The 23,838-nt window shown below is 43.5% G+C and overlaps 1 protein-coding gene across 5 annotated transcripts in view; it reads left to right on the top strand.

Annotated features, from left to right (window-relative positions):
* dlgap4a (discs, large homolog-associated protein 4a) overlaps window positions 1–23,838 on the top strand; it is a 68,981-nt gene extending 45,143 nt beyond the window's left edge. Inside the window, exons 2-12 of one of the 5 annotated variants that reach the window (XM_084015954.1) lie at window positions 6,185–7,444; window positions 7,823–8,058; window positions 8,402–8,479; window positions 9,055–9,202; window positions 10,530–10,749; window positions 19,405–19,850; window positions 19,936–20,033; window positions 20,813–21,249; window positions 22,223–22,314; window positions 22,806–22,958; window positions 23,258–23,838. In XM_084015954.1, the coding sequence (XP_083872080.1) occupies window positions 6,239–7,444; window positions 7,823–8,058; window positions 8,402–8,479; window positions 9,055–9,202; window positions 10,530–10,749; window positions 19,405–19,850; window positions 19,936–20,033; window positions 20,813–21,249; window positions 22,223–22,314; window positions 22,806–22,958; window positions 23,258–23,482 (3,339 nt within the window). In that variant the 5' untranslated portion in view covers window positions 6,185–6,238 and the 3' untranslated portion in view covers window positions 23,483–23,838. Of the gene's footprint in view, window positions 1–6,184; window positions 7,457–7,822; window positions 8,059–8,401; window positions 8,480–9,054; window positions 9,203–10,502; window positions 10,750–19,404; window positions 19,851–19,935; window positions 20,034–20,812; window positions 21,250–22,222; window positions 22,315–22,805; window positions 22,959–23,257 lie in introns of all 5 variants that reach the window. The other 4 variants (XM_084015952.1, XM_084015953.1, XM_084015956.1 and 1 more) reach the window with 4 other exon arrangements.

Raw genomic sequence — 23,838 nt, 5'->3', positions numbered from 1 at the left:
CGGAGGAGGATGCTTTTATGCTTTCTGGCTGTCCGTACATCCATCCAGTCCATACTAGTGAAGGCGGTATATATACTATATATATATAGGAATGCCTGAAGGGCATTTTTTTAGAGTTCGGCACAAACTTCCACCTGGACTCAAGGATGAGCTAATTAGCCCATTTATACCAGATACAGCATATAATGCACTATCATTGGTTCAAAGAATATTTATTCTTGCAACTATACAGATTAATTACAATAGGACATTTTTACTGTAATCTATTTTTTTATTCTTCTATTGTGTCTTATTGAAACATTTAAATGTGTGAAACTCATGACGTGTTTGGATGTAAAATCTCAAATTTGACGTGTACAAGGCAGATAAGGGAAGTTTACATTATCCACATAATATTAATGTAGGATATATTGTTTATGAAGTTCCTTAGGTGTAAATAAGTGCTCTGGATTCCCAATAATACGCTATTGTAAACAGTTTTTGCAAGCGTTTTTACTTTTACTTAAACAAGACATTCCAAGGAGTCGTTCATGTGAGATATTTTCCATTAAAAATCCATGCGTCATGAAAATGATGACGAATCAACAATGCGGCGCTACGCAGCATCCAGTATAAGTGGGTTTGTTTTTGGAAGTCAAAGGTCAAGGTCACTGTCACCTAAATAAGGCCCCATTCTGGATAAACCCATTAAAAGGACATAAAGTGAAATGGTTGTTGTGCGTCTGTCTGGTTATTTAAAAGATAGAGAAGTAGGGTCTTTTTTGGAGCTGATTAGCCGCGTTGTCCACAGAAATGAGACTTGTCGCTTGCTTTTCCCCGGGCAGCAGAGAACAACACTTGCTTTATCCACAGGAAGCCCCGATGACATAACTTTGTGACTGAAACACGCTATTAGTAGATTCTCAGCAGAGCGTGGTGTTAGCACATCTGAAGTGTTAGTGCTGTAAACAAGGACCTCGTACTTGTCACCGCTCGGAGGAAGACAGATACACTTTAGCTGCTTATCGAACATTTTATGAGATGAATCTGAAACATTTTTTTTTTGCATCGTTATGACTGATGAGATACAGGATTCTGTGTCCGTATGTGAGCTAGTGGATTCTAGGGTAGATTCTCTGTATGTGGGATTGAAAAGAGAGTGGATGGAACTGATGCAATGAAGAGGAAAAAAAAAGTGATTATTGAAGGAGACCACAAAAGCCGATACCCAGCAGCTGTATATTCACCCCGAGAACAAGGAGCGAGGCCGGATCGATAGCTCCCTCTTTCTGCAGCGTCCCTCCCCTCCCTCTGCTCATCACCTGAGGCTGGAGGGGAAGTGCACAGCTACAGCTACAGACGTTTATTACTGCCGTGCTTGGTGGCTCTGTGGGACGCGGGCAGCAACTCTCGCCTCTGCTTGTTAGCAGGCCTGGTGTAGATCTAACTGGGGGGGATGTCAGCGCTGAACTCACCTCCCTTTGGACCAATGATGGCGTTTCTTTGACAGAGTAGCTGTGATTTCACTGGCGCTGGGAGGATGATTGTTTTGTCAAAGTGCATTTATGTTCAGAGGTCTGTCCCCATTTGTTAGATTTGAAACCTCTGTGTAAAAGTTTCATTCACATTAATTAAAGAGGCTTGCAAAAAATAAATAAATAATATATATATATACTTTATATATACACACATCCTCTTCCTCTATATGACTCAAAGAGCTCAGTGCTGCACAAAAATCTTTGAGATTTGAGATTATTCCAGAAAATATATCGCTGGCAAACAAACAATCCCACGTTTTGTTCAGCAAGATCATCTTCACAACCACTTTGATGATTGAAATTTAAATGCAATCCGTACAGCGCTAACATTAGGCTAGGAATGTTTTGAGTTCGTATTTCCTCGCTTGCTTTACGACACGCGGAAGCTTCAACATCGTCGGGGTATTTACTGATGTATTTTATGTTACCAAATGTTAACGTCTCTTAAGCCTGTTCTGTGAATTAATTTTGTCAAGTCGGAGTAGAAGACAATTTCTCGGCTGTTGATCACAATGATCTTGAAAACTGATGCAAGCCGCATAATTGATTGATGATCTGTGGCTCGTGTATAATTGATTCCAGATTCCAACAGAATGTAATTAATTGACGTTCATTGCACAGGACGTACAAGTAGGAAGGAAGTCAAATACAAAAATCCTTAAAAACAGACATGTAAAGCTCGTCTCCAATGTGTTGACTAATTCATGGGAGAGTATCCCGATTATCAAAGACATCTCTGCCTTGGCAGCTGAAAACTTGATGCGTAGCCTAAAGGCTACGTATGTGTGTTCCCCCTGGCGTCTCCTGTCAGAGAACGCTCTAGAAACAGCATCACGGAACTGCAAGGTACTTGGAAAGTCCCAAACATCTCTCAACGATGAGCATTATTCAGAGCTGCTGTTTCACGGTTTTGTCATCTGGCTTTGATTTGCCTCAACAGTAACGTGTGACAGCCACGTTGTATAGTAATGAGTCATAAAAAGTACATGTGTGCAGTATTCAGTAGCAGCCAGTGTAATAGAGGATAGGAGGAGTTTGGCTGTGATAAATAATTGGTTTGACCATTCAGAAGAATGTGATTCATATTTCCGTTTCAACACATTGAATCGTTTTTGGGACAGAGATATGCAGTTATCAATTTGACATGGTTCAGCTGATTACCTCTTTACACGTTTGTGTTTTTTGTGTGTGAGTATAATAACTGTGTGGTGAACTATAATATCTGGGTAACACTTTAGATTAGGGAACACATATTAACCATGAACTAGTTTCTGATTAGCTTATTCTTATTAAGTGGTTTACAACAACTCCCTAACTCACGATCAATAAGCAGTGATTAGGAAGTTATTGATGGGAAAACTCTCACAGTAGTTAACGGCCTAGTAGTTGCAGAATATGATCATGCAGAATCAGGCATTAGTAAGTGATTTATAATGGCTTAAAAACAGCCAATATGCTACTAATATGCATGCTAATAAGAAACTAGTTCATGGTTAATATGTGTTCCCTAATCTAAAGTGTGAATCTGAAATGGGCATGCTCTCATTTCATTCATTAAATTAAAGGTAAAGCAACAAAAAGCTAATTCAATATCTGCTGGATATTTAAATACGCATCTTCATAATAACACGGTTGCCATATCAACACAAAGAGTTGGTAGTATGTCGGTATTACGTTGTATTTTCTTCAGAAGCCGTAGCTCAGCCAGAACTACATCTACGATAGCTAACACACCGACTCCAGATAATGACCTCATACTTCAAACCAGCCGATCTTTCCTCTTAAAGCTTGAGCGATTCTATTCTTTTAAAGGTCCTCGTGGATAAGGAGGGATCGGCAACGCTTCTTTCATCTGCTCCAGCTCATAATTAGAGATGATACCTGGGCGCTGGCTGTCGGCCCATACCGACTACCCATCCCATAATCATTTAATGAATAAGCTGAATCAAAGTTGACTGGGATCATTCTTTTATGTGTTCATCAGGCTTGGCTCATACATATATAACAATATTCAACAAATAAATGCATAAATTAAAATAATAAATCACACACCAGCAACTTGGTAAAAAAATCATCAAGAGTAACAGAGTTACAATTCTATTATATAATGCATATAGTATATGAATACCCTATTGTCACCAATGACCGATCCATTTCAGTCAGTATTGACCCGATATCTGATCACCACATCGTTGCATAAGACTTGTTGTATGATTGTTTTCATTTGAGACTTTTTGTTCAGGACTTTCTGTTTCTGTTGAACATATTAACACACTCTGAAAGGTGTTAAAGTATTCTCATGTGCTCCATAAAGACTCGCTCTACAAACACGTTAAAGACTATATAAACACACTTTTTCCCCTCAAAGTGACTCTTACAGGACAGAAGTACACAAACAGCTGTCACATACGTGCACTACAATCGCCACCAATTGCTATGATATCATCTGAGATTGTGTTTTTCTGATGATGAATTAGCTGCTGACGTAAGAGACGAAAACGCTCGCTGTCGCTCGGCGAATGTGCAAGATTCTACGGCGATAATTCCCACGGCGAGTTATTACTTCCCCACTGTGTGTGCGTGTGAAGCGGAGAGACATATTTGCTGCCGTCGCATGCCGTCCAAGGATTCATTCACCTTGTAATTATGCAAGAGCCTGCTGGCCAACCGTCACACGAGACAGATGCGGCGAACCTGCGACGGAATTACACAAACTGTGAACGTTATTTCTTTCTCATCTCGCCCTTGTGATGCTCAGCGTTTGACGGGGACGGGACGGGTTGGGTGGGCGGTTTAGCACGTTTATGCATGTGTCAGCGTGTGTCAGTGTGTAGGTGTGTGCCGGTTTGTCAGCAGTGTCGCCTACAGGACGTGAACACGTGGAGGTTGGGAGCTAGAGTCGGCTCAGGTGGATGAATTACAGCTGTGTGTGTGTGTGTGTGTGTGTGTGTGTGTGTGTGTGTGTGTGCCCCCGTCCAGGACTCCAGATAAGTGGCTTGCTCTGGCGCTGTACGGGAGGCCGGACAGACGTGACAAACCAACACGGCGGAATGAAAATGTGTGCAGTTAACGTTCCACATTCAGCTCCCGGGCACAGATTTCATGCTTGCTGTGGGAGAGAGCTCTTACCATTGACTGATCAGTGAGTCACTCCACTGTGATACAGACAGCATCTGTTGGAGGGAATTTAATGCAGCATGGCTTTCTGCCGTGTGTGAATTATGAGTTTTCATAACCTTGATGCGATATGGCTGCTCATAGTGAGCTTTGAGAAGGAGCAGGCCTCAGACGGAGACTAAACTATCTCTTGCTTCCCTCGTTTGCTCTGGCTTTCTTCTCCTGTCCGAGCCACTTAGCCAGGCCTCCATGTTTCCTGTTAGTAGATGACAAAAACAAGTTGAAGGGCCGTTGCATTGGAAACTATAGAGGCCATATTAGACTTCGCTTCATCCCAGGCGAGTGAGAAAATGGTCATTAGCTAGACATCAGAACCGGCTGGGGAGCTATTTTCTAAATCTTACTTAGAACTAGGAGCTTTTCCTTGGATTTAAGTGTAGTATTGTAGGCAAGATCTATCGTTCCCCCGTGGTTAGAAAAAGAAAAGGATCCACATTTTATCTCACCGTTTTCAGAGGATGGCAAAGATTGAAATCAGTGTTCATTTCCCGCTTTGAACAAATATAAATAAAAAGCTTATATGTGTGAGTCAGGAATCTGCTCTCCTATGCATTGTGAGCTCCGGCTCGTTCATCACTGTGGTGTTTTAGATTGGGCATCTGGCTGTCTGGGAGCCTGGTGTGGTGGAGCAGTTCATGCATTAAAGTGAGTCAGTTCATAATAATAATAGTCTGTGATTTAGACCGTTTGTCTTTTGATTTTCATCCTCATGGCTCCGTTGTTCCTGAGCGTTTGGTTGCAGCTGATTGAGACGGTAAATCAAAGACAAACTGTTTGCCTTTATGAATCAAACCCCTTAAATCACAACATTTAATTTGTATCGTGCAGTGGGATTGTTTTAATATGCATGTGATTTATTAAAACAAGATATACTCATTTGGAAATGTAATTTAACACAATGTGTATGTGTATGAGCTTGCCCACAAATCCAAACAGTGCACTTGCTACTGGTGCTCCACCTGGTGGCTTTCTGGGTTAAGCAACTTGTATGGGAATGTACTGTAGAGGACGATGGCTCTGTTCTTCACATTAAGTGGCTGTTATGAAACGGGCCACACAGCAGATACAGTCTGTAATGTCTTTTTTAGCTCAATTACTGCACTGAAAATTCAAGGACACATAGAGAATAACACTTTAAATGGACTCTGACTCTAATGTTTTCATTAGCTTTAAGTACGTACATGGAGAACTTCCCCACTGAGTCTTTACTTTGTACACAAATGGCTTTTTAACTGTTATGCACTGTTAACTATAATCTCCATAAAGGGACACATTTTTTTTATTAAACATTCCTGAGAGGATCTGCCACTAAACTAGGATGAGACCCATTTAATTAGACAAAATTACCCAAATGTGACAGGAACATGGCCAGAAGTGTTACAGTTTTATTTCAACACAACTATCAGAATGCATTACTCCATGGCTGCCCCGATCAGAGATCTTTCTTAACCATGTTGAATAGATTGTTTCTGTGTCTCTCCACGTTGCAGGATGAGCCCTTCAGGTCAGTAGACCCGTGCTGATTGGACGACATCTCAGCCACCATGAAAGGGTTAGGAGCCAACCGCAGTCGTCACATGTCGGACTCGTGTGAACCAGCGGCATGTCCACAGAAGCCTCTCTGTTCTCTGACCTCTGACCCTCACGGCTTTCTGTTGAGCCCCACCATAAACCACTATGGCACCCTGGACCCCCATCTCCACCAGTGTCCTTCCAGCAGTCCCGCCGCCCTGCCCCCTAACTGCCTGCTGCCTTTCAGCCAGATGTCCAACAGCAGCACCTTCCCTCGTCTGCACTTCACCTCCCAGAGCGACCAGGTCGACTGCTCCCAGGCCTGCATGGCCGGCGGTGGCGGAGTCGGGCAGGGAGGCAGAGCTGGTGCGCTATCCACCCCCTTGTCTATGGGCATGGGCTTGGGTCTGGGCCTCACCGGCGCTCCCATGATCACCAGTGGATCGGCCACCATCTCCACTGCAGCGGCGGCCAAGATGAACCGGTTACCCTCCAACCTTTTGGATCAGCTGGAGAGGCACCTGCCCTTGCAGCGCGACGGCTTCAGCACGCTGCAGTTTCACAGAGGACGTATGTCGAAGCAACGCAGTGAGAGCCCGGGACGCATACGCCACTTGATGCACTCTGTGCAGAAACTATTTGCCAAGTCCCAGTCCCTGGAAAACTCTGCCATCAAAGGCAGCGTAAACGGGCGCTCCGCTGGAGGAATGACTGGCACCACGGGAGCTGGCGAGGACGGTGGTCGACCGACACGCAGGAGCAAGAGTAAAGACAGGGCTAAAACTGAGACGCCAAAGCAGAGACCTAGGCCCAATGCACTAGGCCTCTGGAGCTCAGATGATGCCCTGGACACTGACGCAACCAAAGCTGGCACTATCGCTGTAGGCTACCGCAACCCGCTGACCATGATGACTCTTGGCAGAGCGGTGTCAGACAGCCAGGCCGCCCCCAGACACATCCCACAGGGCTACCACACCATTTCTGCACACACTCTCAAGACCTCGAAAAGCAGCAGTGACCTCAAGTTCCTGGCATGCCAGGCGACGCAGGTAGGATGCAAGGATGAGGAGCGAAGAACCAGGGGAAGCAAGGATGATCTGCTGGTGAAGAGGGGCTCCTGGTCCACTCTCACCCTCAGCCAGGCCAGGCAAGTGTTGCAGAAGGGCTCCGCTACAGTTAACAGGACCCTGCTTAAATCAAAGTCATGCCACCAAGACCTGGCACAACAGTTCCTTCAGGTAGGAGGGCCAGTGAGTATTCATCTTCATCATCATTCTTTTGTAAGTTTGCATGGATATTTATATCATTTTCTATGAGGTTTGTTGATTTTGTTGAGCACTGGAAGACAGACTTTTACTGATAATTTAATTAGGTTGATTCTTATTCTGTTTATCATATGTAAGATATACTTTATCTTCACTTTTATAGACTGTTTCATGACACAACATCACATCACAGTCATATTTTCTTTTTCAAGTACCATTACTGCACATGCCCAGAATCATACCAAGAATATATAAATACTATAATATAGTGTCTAAGGCATGCACCTGAGATTTCTCCATTCCACGGTTTAAGAGTCTCACAACAGTATGTATGTGTTTTTAATAATCCAGGTCCCACTGGGGGACTGGGCAGGAACTCTGGGTCGCGGCCGGCCCCGAGGAACCGAGATCCCCTGTCGAAGGATGCGCAGTGGCAGCTATGTGAAGGCTATGGGAGACTTGGAGGACAGCGAGGACTCGGAGGGAAGCCCCAAACCTTCCCCTAAAGCCACCGCCCGTCGCCAGAGCTACCTGAAGGCCACCCAGCACTCCCTGAGCGAGCAGCAGCCACCTCCACCTCAACGCAAGTGAGTCCCACAGCATAACAGTATCACATTCTTCAGATTGAGATTATATTATTGTATTTATTCAAATAGAAATAAGCACTGAGGGGTATATATGTCTTGGGAAAATTGTGGGAAGATACATTTTTCCTCATGTCCCCGAAGGTAGTCAGCAGGTGGCAGTATCTTGTCACAAATAATTATCTGGATGTGCCGCATACTAGTCAAAACGAGCTCATGGATGCTATTCGTGGTGGAAGAGGTGGATGTTAAAGAGGGGACAAGATAAGAGTGTCATCTTTGATACAAAAGCAGTAGGAGATGAAATTTGTGCCATGTGTTTTACCCTCTACACCCACACGGACAGGCCTCGTTGCTACGCTCTCATGCGGGAGGATTATCTGTGGTCTCCACTGCAGAGTGCATGTTCTATGCAGCATCTGAGGTCAGTGTCATCCATAGGCATAGGCAGTGTGGCCCTCCACCCACCCTCACTTGCCCTACTACCACTGCCCACCGACTTCCTTTGGCTAACCTTTCCCCAGTACTTTTCCTCTCCTCCCCCCCAGTTCCATCTCTCCTACCTTGCAGGTACCCCGAGTGGTTTGTTAGTACTTTTACTCTTGCCTGCTTCCTCAAGCCCTGACTTCATAACATGCAAATTCTCCATGGAAATCACTCAACCGCACCCTGCTGCTTATGCATACACATTTTCACTAACACGAGGTACCAAAAGGGCCAGAACAGAGGAAACGTCTCACACAAAAAAACATCAATCAGAATGTCAATTTCACGTTTATCTCTTTTACTCATGAAGGATCGTTTCCTCTGCGCTGCTATTTTTAACCCGAGCACATATCACTACCCCCACATCACAATAGCATTAAATTTAAAAATAGCCAGGGGAACTTTTCAAAGTGTGATTTAAAGTTTCTCCTGGATATCATCACTTAAACACAACCTTCATTTAATCCTGGTCTTGGACTTGTGTGAGGCTGATTATTACATCCACTCCCACAGCTCCCTGCCATCTTTGAGAGAGCTGTCAACCAACCGGAGCCTGGATAATTTAGACTGCTTGGTGAGCCCGTTGGAGGCCCCCCCACGCTTCAGGAACAATGATTTCAGCCAATGTTCTGGCACGCTGGGAAGAGGCTCAGGCACTCAGGTATGTCTCTTATCTCATCTCATGTGTGTGCTGTTGCTGGAGTCCATCACATGATTCATACTTGGCTGGTTAGTCTGTTACTCAGGTGTTGTCGATTAGAGTCATGATCAGCCAGTGTTTCCATGGCAGCAATATTTAATGCATTTTTTCGGCATATGATGAACATATTCATACCTTATGACATTTCAGAGCTCTTAAAACAGCTAATGAGATCATTTTTGGATTGATTACAGTCACACATCGGAATAAAAGAGAAAAATCTACACACCTCTTCAATTTTAATCTGCCAGGAGAGAATATTCATGTGCATGTAAAGTCTGTGGAGACGTTCTGTGAATGAACAGTTGGGAATGATCTGGTGGAGTAGACGCAATGCTTGAGAGTATTTGCAGAGTATCAGGAACTGAGGGAACTTGTGTATCTTCACCAGCAGGATCGGAAGGGCGATGCAGAAACACACAGACTCACGCAATAGTGGCATCAGTCTCGTACACTGGAGCTTTAAGACGAATCCACTAATAATATCCTAACTAACTAAGAGGAAAGATGTTTTTATTGATCAGAGCTAAACTACAACAATTCTAGTTGATGTTCAGGGATTATTATTCATGTTTATGTAGCACCCACGACACATTCGTGTTTGCCACCAAAATGTCAAACGTAAAAATACTTTTACTTGCGGTTTCTACTTCAATTAGGGCGCTAGATCAAATACTTCAGATGGTGCTGGGTGTCATCACTCATTCCCATGATACAATGACAAACCCATGCAGCAAAGACGTGCTGAAGCTATTTTGAGTAACTCCTACAGTGCAGCGTGTTTTGCACTGCTCCAAGAGCAAACCCAAGAGTTTGAAAAGCAGAACAGTCATCACACCATTTGCCCATTAGATTTTTCCAAAATGTCAATTAGATTTGAAACTCCAACCTGCCATGCATCTTGATCCACAGGTGGTGAAAAGTACATTTATCCAATTAAGATGAAGTACTTTCTACTACACTGCATTTATCTGACTGCTGTAGTTACTGGTTAGAAGAATACGATTTTAAATAATAAAACAAGCTTTAAAAATATAATGCATTTTTAATTGTTTAAACATTTTCTTACACCAAGACTGATTAAAGTGGATTTTTGGGGATTATTTTGTTTTATCACCTCCTAACAAATGCATCAGTATTAACAATCCAGTACTTTAAGTACATTGTTGATACTACTATTATTGCATTGTTGTATTTGCACTTTTATGCACTCCAGTAAAAGTTCTTCCACCGCAGGGTAAATGCATGTTTCTCCCCCCAGCGTGTGAGTCTGCACACGTTCTTTCAGGTATATGGCCACGGCTGTGGACACTCGCTGCCCTACTGTGAGGGGGAATCGCAGGCCGTGGAGGCTCTGGATCTGCCCGCGCCCACATGCTTCCGGTCACGCAGCCACAGCTACCTGCGGGCCATCCAGGCCGGCTGCTCCCAGGATGAAGATACGGCCTCTGTGGACTCGGACTCGCCACCACCCACCACCGCGATCTACAGTTACAGCTCCAACACCAGTGAGTACCAGTGAGGAGTGGTGGGACAGAGCTGCTGAGGATAGTCTTTGATTTTTTAGGACAAACCTGAATTTAAAATATGTTTATAGAAAACATGAAGAGCACACACACACACATCTAAACAGTATCGTATACTTCTGTCTTCACTATAGGTGCAGTTTTTCCCCACAAGGATCAAATAGTATTTCACCTTATTTTAACTGGGTGATGTCTTGCTTGATTAGTTAGCTTTGTTGTGGATTATCTCTCTGGAACTAAATAAGTAACACATGAGATGTAGATAATAGGAGAAAATCATTTGATTCAATTTTTTTCGGCAATGTGTGGTTGTGGTTTTAAAATAATTGTTACATTTCAGTCCGAATGAGGATGTTTGTTTTAGAGTAGTATCCACAAGTATCCACTGTGGTTGAACAGTAACGCATGAAGTAAATTAGGGCAAAATATTGTATGTATTCTTCAGCTCTTCTTTATCTGACAGGTGTAATTGTGTCTGAATAACATGGCCGGAAACTGGGAGATATATCTAAACATAAAATGAGTTATATGAGATAAACTACAGATCTAGGAATTCAAATATGCCTGATGTTAAACAGATTTGGTGCACTATGTTTATCAATATGTATATCATCATAATATTAAATATGACCAAAATGACCATACAAACAAATAATATGGACACAAGTATTCTTCCTGGGCTACTTTTCAAAAGTAAATAGTACATTTAAATTATAGTCATACATGTGTTTATTATTACTTAATATGCCTAAATGCATTAAAACACCCTGTATTTACATTCAACCTATGTCTCACACATTTACTGTTACCATAATATTTTGATAATAACTGTTATTTTCAGTTATGTGTTATATATATTGTTATATTTACCAGACTATGTGTACTGGTTCCTTGCAAATATGTTTGTCTAAAACCATTTATAACATTAGCTATATTGTCTTGGACTCCATATGCTGTTTCAATGCGATGCTCGCCTTCTGAAAAGCCCCATTGTTTAGGAGCCGGGCGGCCACAATGCGCTGAATATGTATGAGCTTTATGTCAGGCATCGACTGTCTGGACTCCTTTCCCGCGGCGCCCTGGACCCAAATGAAACGCACCTATCGCGTAGGCGTTCACACACAACGCTTCCACCCCCTTCAACCAATCGCGTCCGTGCTCGATGACGCCGCGGTTGCAGCTCCGACCAATCGCTCGCGGAGAAGCGGTTACGGCGAAAGCGTGTACTCCAATCCTCGTCGTCAAGGGCGTGTACTACAAATCTTTTCTTCACAGCGCCGTTGTGTGTGTCTTTACGGCAGGATACCGTAGCCCTGTCTGCATCTCGCCTTGCCTTTTCATGAATGACCAGAAAATACGGATTTTAACGATTCAACCGTCACACAGTAAGCTTTTCCCCTTGGCTTGGGCGTTAATGTTCGGACTGTCGTTACGCTAGCAACGGCAAAAAAGCTAGCGCGGGGCTAACGTGAACGGTGTGGTTAGGGTTAGCTTTAGCTAACGTGGATGAAGAAAGGAGGGGATGAAACCCCAATACGAGTCGTTAGCAAAAAGCAGGCGCGGCAGGTAGACGGCAATGTGGTTGCTGGTGGTAACGAGGCGGAAAGCTCCCCCATTGTCGGCTCTCATCCATCTGTACTACACAAAGCCCTGCCGGTTAACGGTGTTATCCCATCATAATGAGCGTTAACTGGCTAGTAGCACAAGCTAACAGTAGCTAGAGGCGTCAACTAGCCCGTGCAGACAGCCCCGGTACCCGGCCGGCTAGTTAGGCTAAACCCGTCCACATCTGTGATAGCAGATGGCTAACATCGGCTAATAATATGTGTGTGAAAGCGATGTATTCTCTCTACCAAATAGTTTCACGTTAGGGATGATTTAAATCGGATTACGGATCACTCATTAAAACGGGGGAGGATAAAGTAGTGCTTATGAAGTCACGTTGCTTCAACAAATGGGAGCCTTTTTGAGTGAATCTTACAGGTGATCTTTTATTTTGGATTAACATTAGTTTTCCAATGAAGTTGAAGTTAAACTAACCCGGGCTGGGCATGTGACAGTGATCTGAGTGAGCTCAGAGGCATGGCGGAAGCAATGAATCACGGTTAGCTTCAAACTTGTCGGTGCATCTGCAAAGCCACAACTGACAGCTCTTCTTCCTCATGCTGCAGATTGTGTGATTGTGTTTGGTTGCATAGCTTTAAATAAAGTAAGTCGAGCACTTTGTTTCTCCTGTTGATGGAAAGTTGTCAGTTTTGAAGCCGTGTAAATTGAGTCTAGAAAGCTGCTTTCTAACAATATATATATATATATATATATATATATATATATATATTTACCTCAACTGCTGGTTCTTTTTGGTCCACTGTTTTATTTTTGCCATTTTTATTCAGCAGCTAGCTTCCATGTGTTCAGACCCCCAGGATACAATCAATAATTTATCAGCTTCCTGCCTTGTGTGATGCTTTGCAGTTGGGACACTTTACCAGGCTTTTATGAGGACCACCTGGCGATAGATGGATGCACACACAATAAGATTGCCTTACATTGTCCCCTTTTTCTATGCTCACTGACTGTTCTTTCTAAATGGTTAGGGAAAAGTCTCCCCATCTTGTTGGGTAATGGATATTCTTTTATTGTCTCAATTGTTCTCTCAAAGTTTGCATGCTGCTGAGGTTCATCAGGAAAAAAAACTCTGGCTTTGGGGCTTCATTGTGGCAACAAGGTGTGTTCATTGTATCCGGCAACCATTATTACACAAGCCCTGATGTGTCTGTGTATTACCGCGGATAGACTGTGAGTCATCCTCCACAGTATTACACTCTTTCTCTCGCTCTCATTGATGAGGTAATCGCTTGACTGAACGGGCGAAGCAACTGTAGTTTCACAGTAAGGTCAACAGCAGTCAGGCTTCCTGATGATGGTGTGTGTGTGTGTGTGTGTGTGTGTGTGTGTGTGTGTGTGTGTGTGTGTGTGTGTGTGTGTGTGTGTGTGTGTGTGTGTGTGTGTGTGTGTGTGTGTGTGTGTGTGTGTGTGTGTGTGTGTGTGTGTGTGTGTGTGTGTGGAGCGGTTAGTTAATATGGTTAGACATTGTATTCTAGGCCTATTTCCATTTTCTGCACTAACTGATTAGAGAGCTGCTTGAAACGTTTACTTTGCACCTGTTATGGTTCTGGCACCCAAGAATACACTTGGTATAATATATTATGAGTTTATTACATATTGGTAAACGCTCTTTCTTTATAAGCATGTGACACAATTTAATTGTAAATTTTGTTGATGACAATTTGTTATAGAGCTTAAGTAAATAGTTGATTCTTGTTTAGTCATTAGACAACAAAATTATCTACAACTATTTGACTATCGATCCGTTGTTTAGGTTATTTTTAAGAAAAAAGATACTTCCTTGTTTGAGCTTCTCACTTAATTTCTTTAGTCTTTTTAACATAATATCCACGTCGCTGACATTGAACTAATCCTTACCTTTCACATTCTGATCATTCATGGTTGTGGATTCAAGCATTATATCCAGACTCGTGCTGTGATTTGCAAATTCAAATTCATACAGGCTTTTCAGTGGCTTTCAAGGGGAGACACTTCATTAATTTAGAGCTGTTTCTATTTAGCTCTCCTGATTTACTTTGGAGAAACATAATCTCTTTCCAAAACGCATTTCCAATAATTTATTGAGCATTATAGTCTAAAAAGTGAAGTACAAGTTGCCCAGCTATAGTACTCTACCTTGAAAAGGCCAGAGGCACTTGCCACGTGTCTTTTCATCAGCTGATTAGGCTGTAACCCAGATTGGTGTTGCCCTGGTCAAGCAGGTCAGACACAGGAGGATAAATATATCAGATTATACAGCAGATATAATGCACAAAGCAGGTCTATTGTAGGGGAAAGTGTGGACTGGAATATTTGGATTTTGTCTTAATTTGAATGACTGTTTTCAAGGCAAGGTGTTCTTTTCTGTTAATGGAGATTTTTTAATTATTGTTTACTTCTGGGATACTAGCTGCAGTAGTGTGTAGAATAACAAACAGACCTTTCTCTTCGTGGAATTGTATGAGTTTGTTTTATCATATTTTTTGGTTTTGGTATTGTCACTTGCTGCGTTGTCAGGTTAATTTTTTTCCATCATCATGTCAGCGTTGTACGTTAAATGGCAGCCTGCCCGTCTTTCTGTCTCAACAGATAATTCACTGTCATGAAGTCTGTCCACTGTGCCAACTAATGTGCTACCTCCTCTCTACTCATACCTTCCAGCTTTGTTTCTCTTATTCATGAAGACACTGTGGAAAAACGGCAGAGATTCCATATCAGACTCTTGAAACTATGTCAACAGAATCAATATGAATCGCGTAAAACATCAATGACAACCAGCAGTATTGGGACGAGAACTAAATGACCATTTAAATGTATAAAATAGGAAATAGGAAACCCTGGTGTGCAGCACATCTACGGTCCTTAACGGGCTTCAACGCAGGAAATGGGCTTTGTTAGGCTTACAATCATTTGTTATGATAGCTAGTTTCCATACATCTGTGTACACATGGACTTCATTTGTATTTTCAGCTGTTTTCCACATACATAATGCAATTCTGACATGGTGACATGATTGTTTCTTGGGCTAAGGCAAAAATGGATTTATCTAACAACTTCTGCAGTTCATTAAGCACAGGCAATCTGTTTGTATTCAATTTGAATACACATTATTTTACTAAATAGTGTGCCTTGTGTGCTTAATCTGTTTGTCAGAAGTCATGCTCAGCCATGTGTCCTGGTCTAATCTTTGACTTTACGACTCCCACAGCCTGTCAGCCTGCCATACTACCGTACAATAAGACTGCTAATCTTGGACAGAGCTCCTGCTATCACCTCTTTTTATGATACTACGCTCACATTCAACGGTTGGCAACGGTTCCTCCACAATGAGCTACAAGCTTGATTATAGGGTTGTGTGTGTGTGGTTTGTGTTAAGCTTGGTGCTCCAGCAGAAACAATTGTTAAACCGCAGTGTCTCACTTCACCCTGCAGTCTAATTAACACACATGACTGTAGACGTGACATGACAAGAATGAGCTCAGCAGTAATCAAGATGTATTCAATCCCAAACCAGTCTGACCTAAAATAGAAGAGAAGCTAGTCCTGCTAAAAAAAAATATAGCTTTAACAGCAAATGTATTGCAAATAGTCAACTCATGTCCACTCACATTGTAGCCGGGTGTGGAGGCCCATTAGTGGTCATCGGATAGCTCTCAGACGGACCTGATGATGGAGCCGGAGCATATCCTGGCTCAGAGACTGTGGCTTTCATACGTGATGCAATTATGTGAACATTTGGTGATCATAGAAATGTTGACAGAGTTGTCATTGATCTGAATTGGATGGATTTGGGGCCCTCAAATAAGTGAAACGCATAACTCCATGTTTTCTTCCATAGCTGTACTAAGTTTCTTTTATCAGTTGTCATCCATTATACATAATAATATTAATAATAATAATAATAATAATTAATTACATTTCTGTTGCAGCCTTTTAAATACAGCAAAATCTGCTTCAAACGTTTGCTAGATTTATTTTAAACTGATTATATGGGCAGTAAAGTAAAATTTGGGATTCAAATAATACTTTTAAATAATCATTGATTCATTTTAAATCCGTTTTATAAACAAGTCAAAACAAAATAAGTGAATGCTGTCATGTTAGATCTGATAAAACATGTATAAATAAAGCCCGACCCATCCTTAGCCTGCAGGCGGGGAAAGACGGCTCCAAACGTGAGTTTAAATGACTGGATGAGTCATGTAACATCCGTTTACTGTAACTGTACTGTGTTTTTGTTTCATGTTTTTATTGATTATGAAAGCTTGGGGAGACAGGAAAGGCAGGGAATCAAACCTCCGGAAGGCCTCAGCCCTGATACATGGAGCGCCCCACTCTAACTCCCTGTTGATAGAAATGATCAGTTATTAGTTAGTATGTGCATTTAATTATACAACATTATATATATGATCCCACTGAAAGACGATAAATTACATTGAATAATAAAGGGTTGAGCTATTAGTAGGTCCTGCCCCAGAGGTCCGGGGTCTGGGTTATCAATCTTTTAATCACCTCTCACTACTGCCATCACAGCACATATTGCACCAGGACAGCAAAATGGATTTTGCTCTTTGCTAAAGGATGTGAATAATCTGCAATTAGCTCACTTCACTGTGACCGGATGGTCATAAACAGCATTGTTTTTTTGCCGTTTCTCATAAATCATGCTATTGTGGAGATGAGTGAGAATTGCACGTGGATCGATATTTGGCATAAAAAGATAGATGATCTATGACTACAGTGGAAATAATCAACATTATGGCTCTTGTATGAGTGAGTAATAGACACAGCACAGCCTTTGCGGACACAGCAAATGGAAGGGAGGCATGTGTAGAGACTTTGGGTGTAGCTGGACGCGATGATTAACCTAAGGAATGTCATGCATCAGTGCTATAAGTACTTAGAGTGTCTCGTTCTTTGGGAATAAATGTGCTGTTGTTGGTTGGGTATGTTCTCTGAGCCGAGAGGTCAGGGCTGCGAGTGACTCGTGAAGTACATGGACTTGCTTCCACAGCAATGCTTGTGTGTGTTGGTGGGGTTTAATGAGGGCTCTGCTGGTGCTGTGAGTCACTGACTGATGACGGAAGTGCAGCTCCCTCACAATTACAGGGTGTTAGGTTGCTATTTAGATCGAAACCACCACCGGAGAGAGTAAACACTACATTTTCATTATTGATCCAAAATGGCGAGCCCTGAATTACTTCCGTGATGAGCGAATTAGAAAAAAAAAATCATCCATCATGTGTGTGTGAAGGCTGTAATTGGGTGGAAGTACTATATTTGTCTGCTGTGTGTTTTGCAACTCTTTCAGTCATATGTTGACTGCCAGCCAGCTGTTTAAATGGCATCTACACATCCGCATCAGCATCCCCTCAATTCTTGAAGAAAGCCTGTGGTTTCTCGTGTTGTTGTACTGTAGTTAACTGTGTCATCCACCATCCTGCAGTCAGGCTCAGAGCTCTTAGCTAACCCTTTCACCATCGCCACGAAACATCCAAAATATAATAGTCGTCCCAAAAATAATGTGGGCAGTCCCAAATTCTTCAGGATTATTAGTTAGAATAATTAAGTGTGCTTTTGCGTAAATAAGACCAAACAAATGATTCATTTATTGTTTCTTATTGTTTAATGTTAAATATCTTTTGTATGAAGTAGCCTTTGGTCATTAACATACAGCTGGAAACTTGCCCTGCTAGCTGGTGCACCTTAAAACTTGGTGGAGCTGCTGGACAAGTTTGTCATGGGGAGAGTCCCAGCATGTTGCCAAGGACAGAATGTGATGGGCGAGATCAGCCTTATTACCCACGGACTGTTGGCCGGGTTACAGAACAAGTGCTGGTGCTTTGCTGCGTGAGTTCCTCCCGGTGAAGCGAGTGCTCGCAGGATCAGGAAATGCACGTTCAGAGAGTCTGCTAATTCTCCAGAGTGACAGCAGAGCCTTCAGAAGAAAACTAAAAGATCCGCGAGAAGTCATCTGTCCGAGGCAACCAGACAAAAACCAATGACAACTGCCCCGACAGCGATCTCCCTTGGTGCATTTGATTACGCACAAGCGAACACCCAGTTTACGTCCTTGTGGACCAGGAGGAACGTCTGAGTTCAGTTGTTGTGATGTCATATAATACATGGTTTTGGCCCCTTAAAATATGACATACCTCCTAGTACAAAGGCAGTACTTGTACGTTTACTGATGGGGAGTATCATTGGGAGGATGTACAGTCATTATTGGTGTAATGCTATGTAAGACAGTAGAGTTTGCAGGGCTGGATGTCGATGAGAGCGAGAACACGGAGGTCGAGAGAGCTTGTGAGTCACCAAGAGAGAGGGAGTGGTGATGAGAGAAAAGAGAAATACAACTGTTACCAGCTAAAGACGAAATGGATAACAATCAAGCACTCAGCAGATGGTGTACTTTGGGACAGGCGTGGAGTTTTCACTGTCCTTCTCCACCTCTGCAAGTCTCGTTTTCATCTATTCATAACATACACTTTGAGCTGCTTCCAAAACGTCGAGGATTCTAATTATCAGCCGAAAGGCCCAGAGCCAAATCTCATTTCGGCTGTCAAATCACTGAAGTCTTTTTTTTAGGCTGTGTTATTGTACAAATTACATCATGGCAGGCGATATAATTTAACTACAGTCGGCATAAACTACTTTTGAACCGGAGGCTGGTCCAAACTTCTCCTCAGGAGAGGAAGCCCGTGGTGCACAAGGATTTTACAGTAAATACAAAAAACAGCATTTCTCTGTGTTATTTGCCAGATAGTCTGTGAAACTGTTGGTTGGGATCCCGAGAGACAGACCTGCCTCAGTGGAACACAACCCCCAGCAGGTTTACAGGAAACATTAACATTAAGTCCAGCCTGATAGAGGCAATAAGGGCAAAGTGCAGCTTTGTGTTTTCAGATAGGCCACGTTTATGGTTCTGTGTTCCAGCTGAATTATGTCTTATAGCCCAGCAGCAGAGCTTCATTTTCCTTTTACGGATTTCTAATTCTAAGCTCGTTTTCTTTCTCCTTCTTCCGTCAACAGTCAGCAATAGGAAGGCTGCTCCTCCTCCAGTCCCACCCCGAACCACATCCAAGCCCCTCATCTCAGTGACGGTGCAGAGCAGCACAGAGTCGGCCCAAGACACATACATCGATCATCAGGATCGCGCCAGTGAGGCCAACAGCCAGTCGGGACGCAGCAACTCCTCTGACAGCCTCTGTAGCATCCGCACAGGCAGTCTGGCTAAGGGGACCCGACCTCCACCGGTCCCGGCCCCCATCCTTGTCCCCGCTGCAACCCCTGCACCGGCTGCAGGCTTTGTACATCCTGTCCCGGCCCCTCGGGACCTCCCTCCCACCAGCACCACTGTCTCCACCACCACCACTTCCACGTCTACCCAGTCCCAAAATGAAGCCCTGAGCTTTTCTTTCACTCTAGAGCAGCCTCCGACTGCATCCAAGAGGAAGCTGTCCTCGATCGGCATTCAGGTAAGAGTCGTCCACTGGAGAGATACAGTCGTACTGGGAGGAGACGAAAGCTAAAGCCTCTCGCTGGTGTCTCATGACTTTTCAGGTGGATTGCGTTCTGCCAGTCTTAAGAGAGGAACCACTACCCCTGACTGCACCCCTTAAGTTTCAGTCAATTGGAGTTCAAGTGGAGAACGGCAGGCCGTAAGTATACACTCATTGAATAGTTGCCACCCTTAATTGAATCATTATATTAATTCAATTGAGAATATTAATTCAATTGAGATCTAATCAGCAGGTTATCTCACATGACAGCGTGAACAGACCTTTAATTCTCTATTCCTCATACAGTTTCATACACATGTTGCCATGGTCAAACCCCACCAGAATACAGGAAATGACATCAACTCTGGGGCACATTTTAAATTGAGGTAAAAATCAGCCCTCAAAGAAACACACAATATGTTTTATTCAGTAACACAGAACCTCACGTTTTACAAGACAGAACACTGTAGCTCTGCTCCTCCCTTCATAACGGCCTTTCTTCGCCCGTGTGGCTGATGAATCTGCTGTCTGCACGGCCGACTGTTGCTCGGGTCATTCGGCAGTCAGCCTGGCGGGAGCGCGGCAGCTCGGGGCTTTGATTGATGCCCTTTTACTCCCGCTTTGACTGCAGTGAGCTGAAAAACGCGGCATTTAAACTTTCCCAGAGCACTGTAATTTCCCCTTAATCAGATTTGACAGACATCTTCCTATTCTCCTGCTCATCATCTCTGAAGGAACAATCCACCAAGCTTTCATGTCGTATACCTGATTTGTTGCTAATTCCTTGATACAGTATATTTTTGACTCTTTGTGTAGCATTCTGTTCCCTCCATTACGCTCATTGACCCCAAACTGTTACCGTGGAACATGTTTGACACGTCATTGTCTTATTCGTCTAACTGTCCGTCAGTAGCTGATGTTCATGCATGTCTCCTCAGTCTCAGCCGGGACAGCAGCATGGCCTCCAGACAAAACACAGAGACGGAGCCTCAGGAGCCCCAGGATGCCACACCTACAGAAAACAACACGGCCAACTGCACCAACAGTCTACCGACGAACGCCACCGCACCCAGCAGACCGGACAAAGCCATGGAACAGCAGCCCCTTAAACACACCTCAGCCTCAGCCAGGATATCCACCCCGCCCCCGGAGACTCTGGACCCGGCTTTAGACCCATCCTCGCTGCCGCCGCCGGATCCCAGCCTGGAGACGGGAAACTGCAGCGCCCAGGGAGACACCGTTCACACCGGCGCGCCAGCTTGCCTCCGAGACGGTAACTGGTTTCTGAAGCTGCTGCAGGCGGAGACGGGGCGCATGGAGGGCTGGTGTAAACAGATGGAGCTGGAGACCAAAGACAACAAGCTGTCGGAGGAGGGTAAGTGATGTCATCGCGTGAAATGACGATCAAGACATTTACATTTTGCCATTTCTAGTCGAGTCTTGTATCCAGATAAAATTGAGAAGAGATTAAAGGCACTTCCTTTTACACTTTAGCACATGAAGTATATGCGGCTCTGTTTCCGATATGACAAATCACATTGGTCATATCGGAGTCGTCATACACCTCCAGCTGCTGGGTGAGGAGGGTCATAATGTTCTGGTCCTATTCCTGAGAAAGTTAGTAGGGTTTACTTATAAAGCAGCTTTCTAGATCAGACGGTTCTTCACAATAAAAGACAAAGTTAAGATAAATTACAGTTAATGGCTTGTAAAGTCAGTAAAATGAAGAATTTAATTGGGTCAGGACTCGTCCTCGTCGTCCACAGACAACGGGAGAAAGCATGACACGGTCATTACTGCCGTGAACTCACAGTGATGCTGCTCGGTGGAGGGAGAGTACACTTTGTTTAAGCTATAACGGAGTCATTTCACTTTTTCATCTCCCAATATAGCAGTCAGGCTTTCAGGCAGATCCATCTCTACGGTGCCTTAAATATGAATGAGCAAGGAGCAGACTAGATGTGGACTTTTCCATCAGATCATCATTTCTTCTGCTCTCCGTGGATCTGAATTATGAATTTTCCATTTGCATGCAAATATTAAAAAGGTGGTAAAATAGCTGAATAAAGAGAATGTGTTATCCTCCTCTAACACTGCGTTAATATATTACTCTTAAGGAAAACATTTACTGGCACAGAATGTTAATCTGTTAATGTTAAGATAAATATTTCGTTGCTAGACAACCCCTATATGTTTATTCAGCTGTCCAACCCTTTTTTTAATACCACGTCACTCTGGATCTCAAAGAATCTGCCCTCTTTTACATCCTTTTTGTTGCATTGTGCATCCTTTTTAAAACATTTTCTCCACAAACTGTTGCTTATGTGTCACATTCTGCTGTTTTGCAGTGTTGGGGACGATCCGCAGTGCAGTCGGCAGCGCTCAGCTCCTCATGACCAAGAAGTTCGAGCAGTTCAGAGGGCTCTGTAATGAGAACTTGGTAAGTGGCTTCATTACAGCCTATTGAATTTCTCTGCTCCCGATACGTTCCCCTACTTAGTTCATGTTTTCGCCGGCCTCTCTAACTCTCGCTGACCCAGTTTCCTCTTATCTCGCTCTCCTGCCAAACATAATCTGTCTTCCCATTACTTTCACAGATGAAGTGATCTTTTCAATCACAAAATCCTCGAGAGTCAGATTTACCTCCATAGATTTTTGTTCACTTGACTTTATTGTCCCGCTGCTCCTCCCTGACAGGTTTTCTCTTATTACACGTCCAATAGTGTTGAAATGAAATAATCCCTCAGTGTTTATTGGTGTCAAATGCATTTTATCGTCATCTATTTGCCTGAACGGAGGCTGCCCAAGAAATATACAGTATAAATATATATGAATGTGTGTGTGTGGGAGGAGGAATGTGATTAATTATCTCTGATTTGTTGTAAGCACTCATCTCTCAGGTCTCATACGTTCTGCTTTTCCTCTCACTAGAACGTAAACGCCAACCCACGGCCGACAGCACAGGACCTCGCGGGCTTCTGGGATCTGCTCCAGCTCTCCATAGAAGACATCAGCATGAAGTTTGACGAGCTCTACCAACTGAAAGCCAACAACTGGCAACTTCCCGAGAAGTCGGAGAAGAAGGTGATGTTTTGGTTTTCATTGTACTAAAGTTTTTAGAGTGGAGCATTCACTGAAATCCACTGGTGTCAGCTTCCCAAAAGTGAAGCTTTGCTGATATTCTCTTAATATAATTGAAAATTAAGAAAATGTTGGTTGGTCAGATAAAACCAGCTACTTGTGGGAGATTATAATGACTCTTTTTGACATTTCTGAATTAGCAACTACTCCACTAATTGAGAAATCAATCCGTAGAGAAAATTGTTTGGTTTCACTGGAGTTGTGTCGTCATCCCTTTTCCTTTCTTGACACGATTTCCTCAGGATGAAAACAAGCAGCTTCCATCATCCGTGCCAAAGAAGCAGACGAAGCCCAAGCTGTCGGCGGGGAAGGACCGGAGCGTGGACTCGGCGGTGGACAAACAGCGCAAAGAAGCCAGGAAACGTTTGATGGCGGCGAAGCGCGCCGCATCCGTACGACAGAACTCCGCCACGGAAAGCGCAGACAGCATCGAAATCTACGTCCCCGAGGCCCAAACCCGCCTCTGATGAGAGTGAACCGGCCAATCATCGATTGGGGTGGGGGTGGGGGGGGGAACAAATCCAGACTCACTGCAGACATGCATCGACACAAACACACAGACAGATCTGAGACAAACACACCGATGTACAGCGGAGGGAGGCCGATCCCTCGCCGCTGATGAGATCATGAAACATGGCAACTCAACAATCCAGAGCAACGGGACACGGGACAGCAACCACCGTTTAATACTATTGTTCTTATTGTTATTGATGACATTATTATAATAAGTATTATTATCTCCTAAAGTATATCAGGACTGTCTTAAATGTGCAAGTATCTTGGATATGGACATCCTGTACCTCGTGAGCTGAAGAATCTTGGT

This window comes from Eutrigla gurnardus (genome assembly GCF_963514095.1).
Source record: "Eutrigla gurnardus genome assembly, chromosome: 8".
Taxonomy (NCBI): Eukaryota; Metazoa; Chordata; class Actinopteri; order Perciformes; family Triglidae; genus Eutrigla; species Eutrigla gurnardus.
Note: the sequence above shows the minus strand (reverse complement) of the source record. Positions and strands in the feature narration are given on the sequence as shown.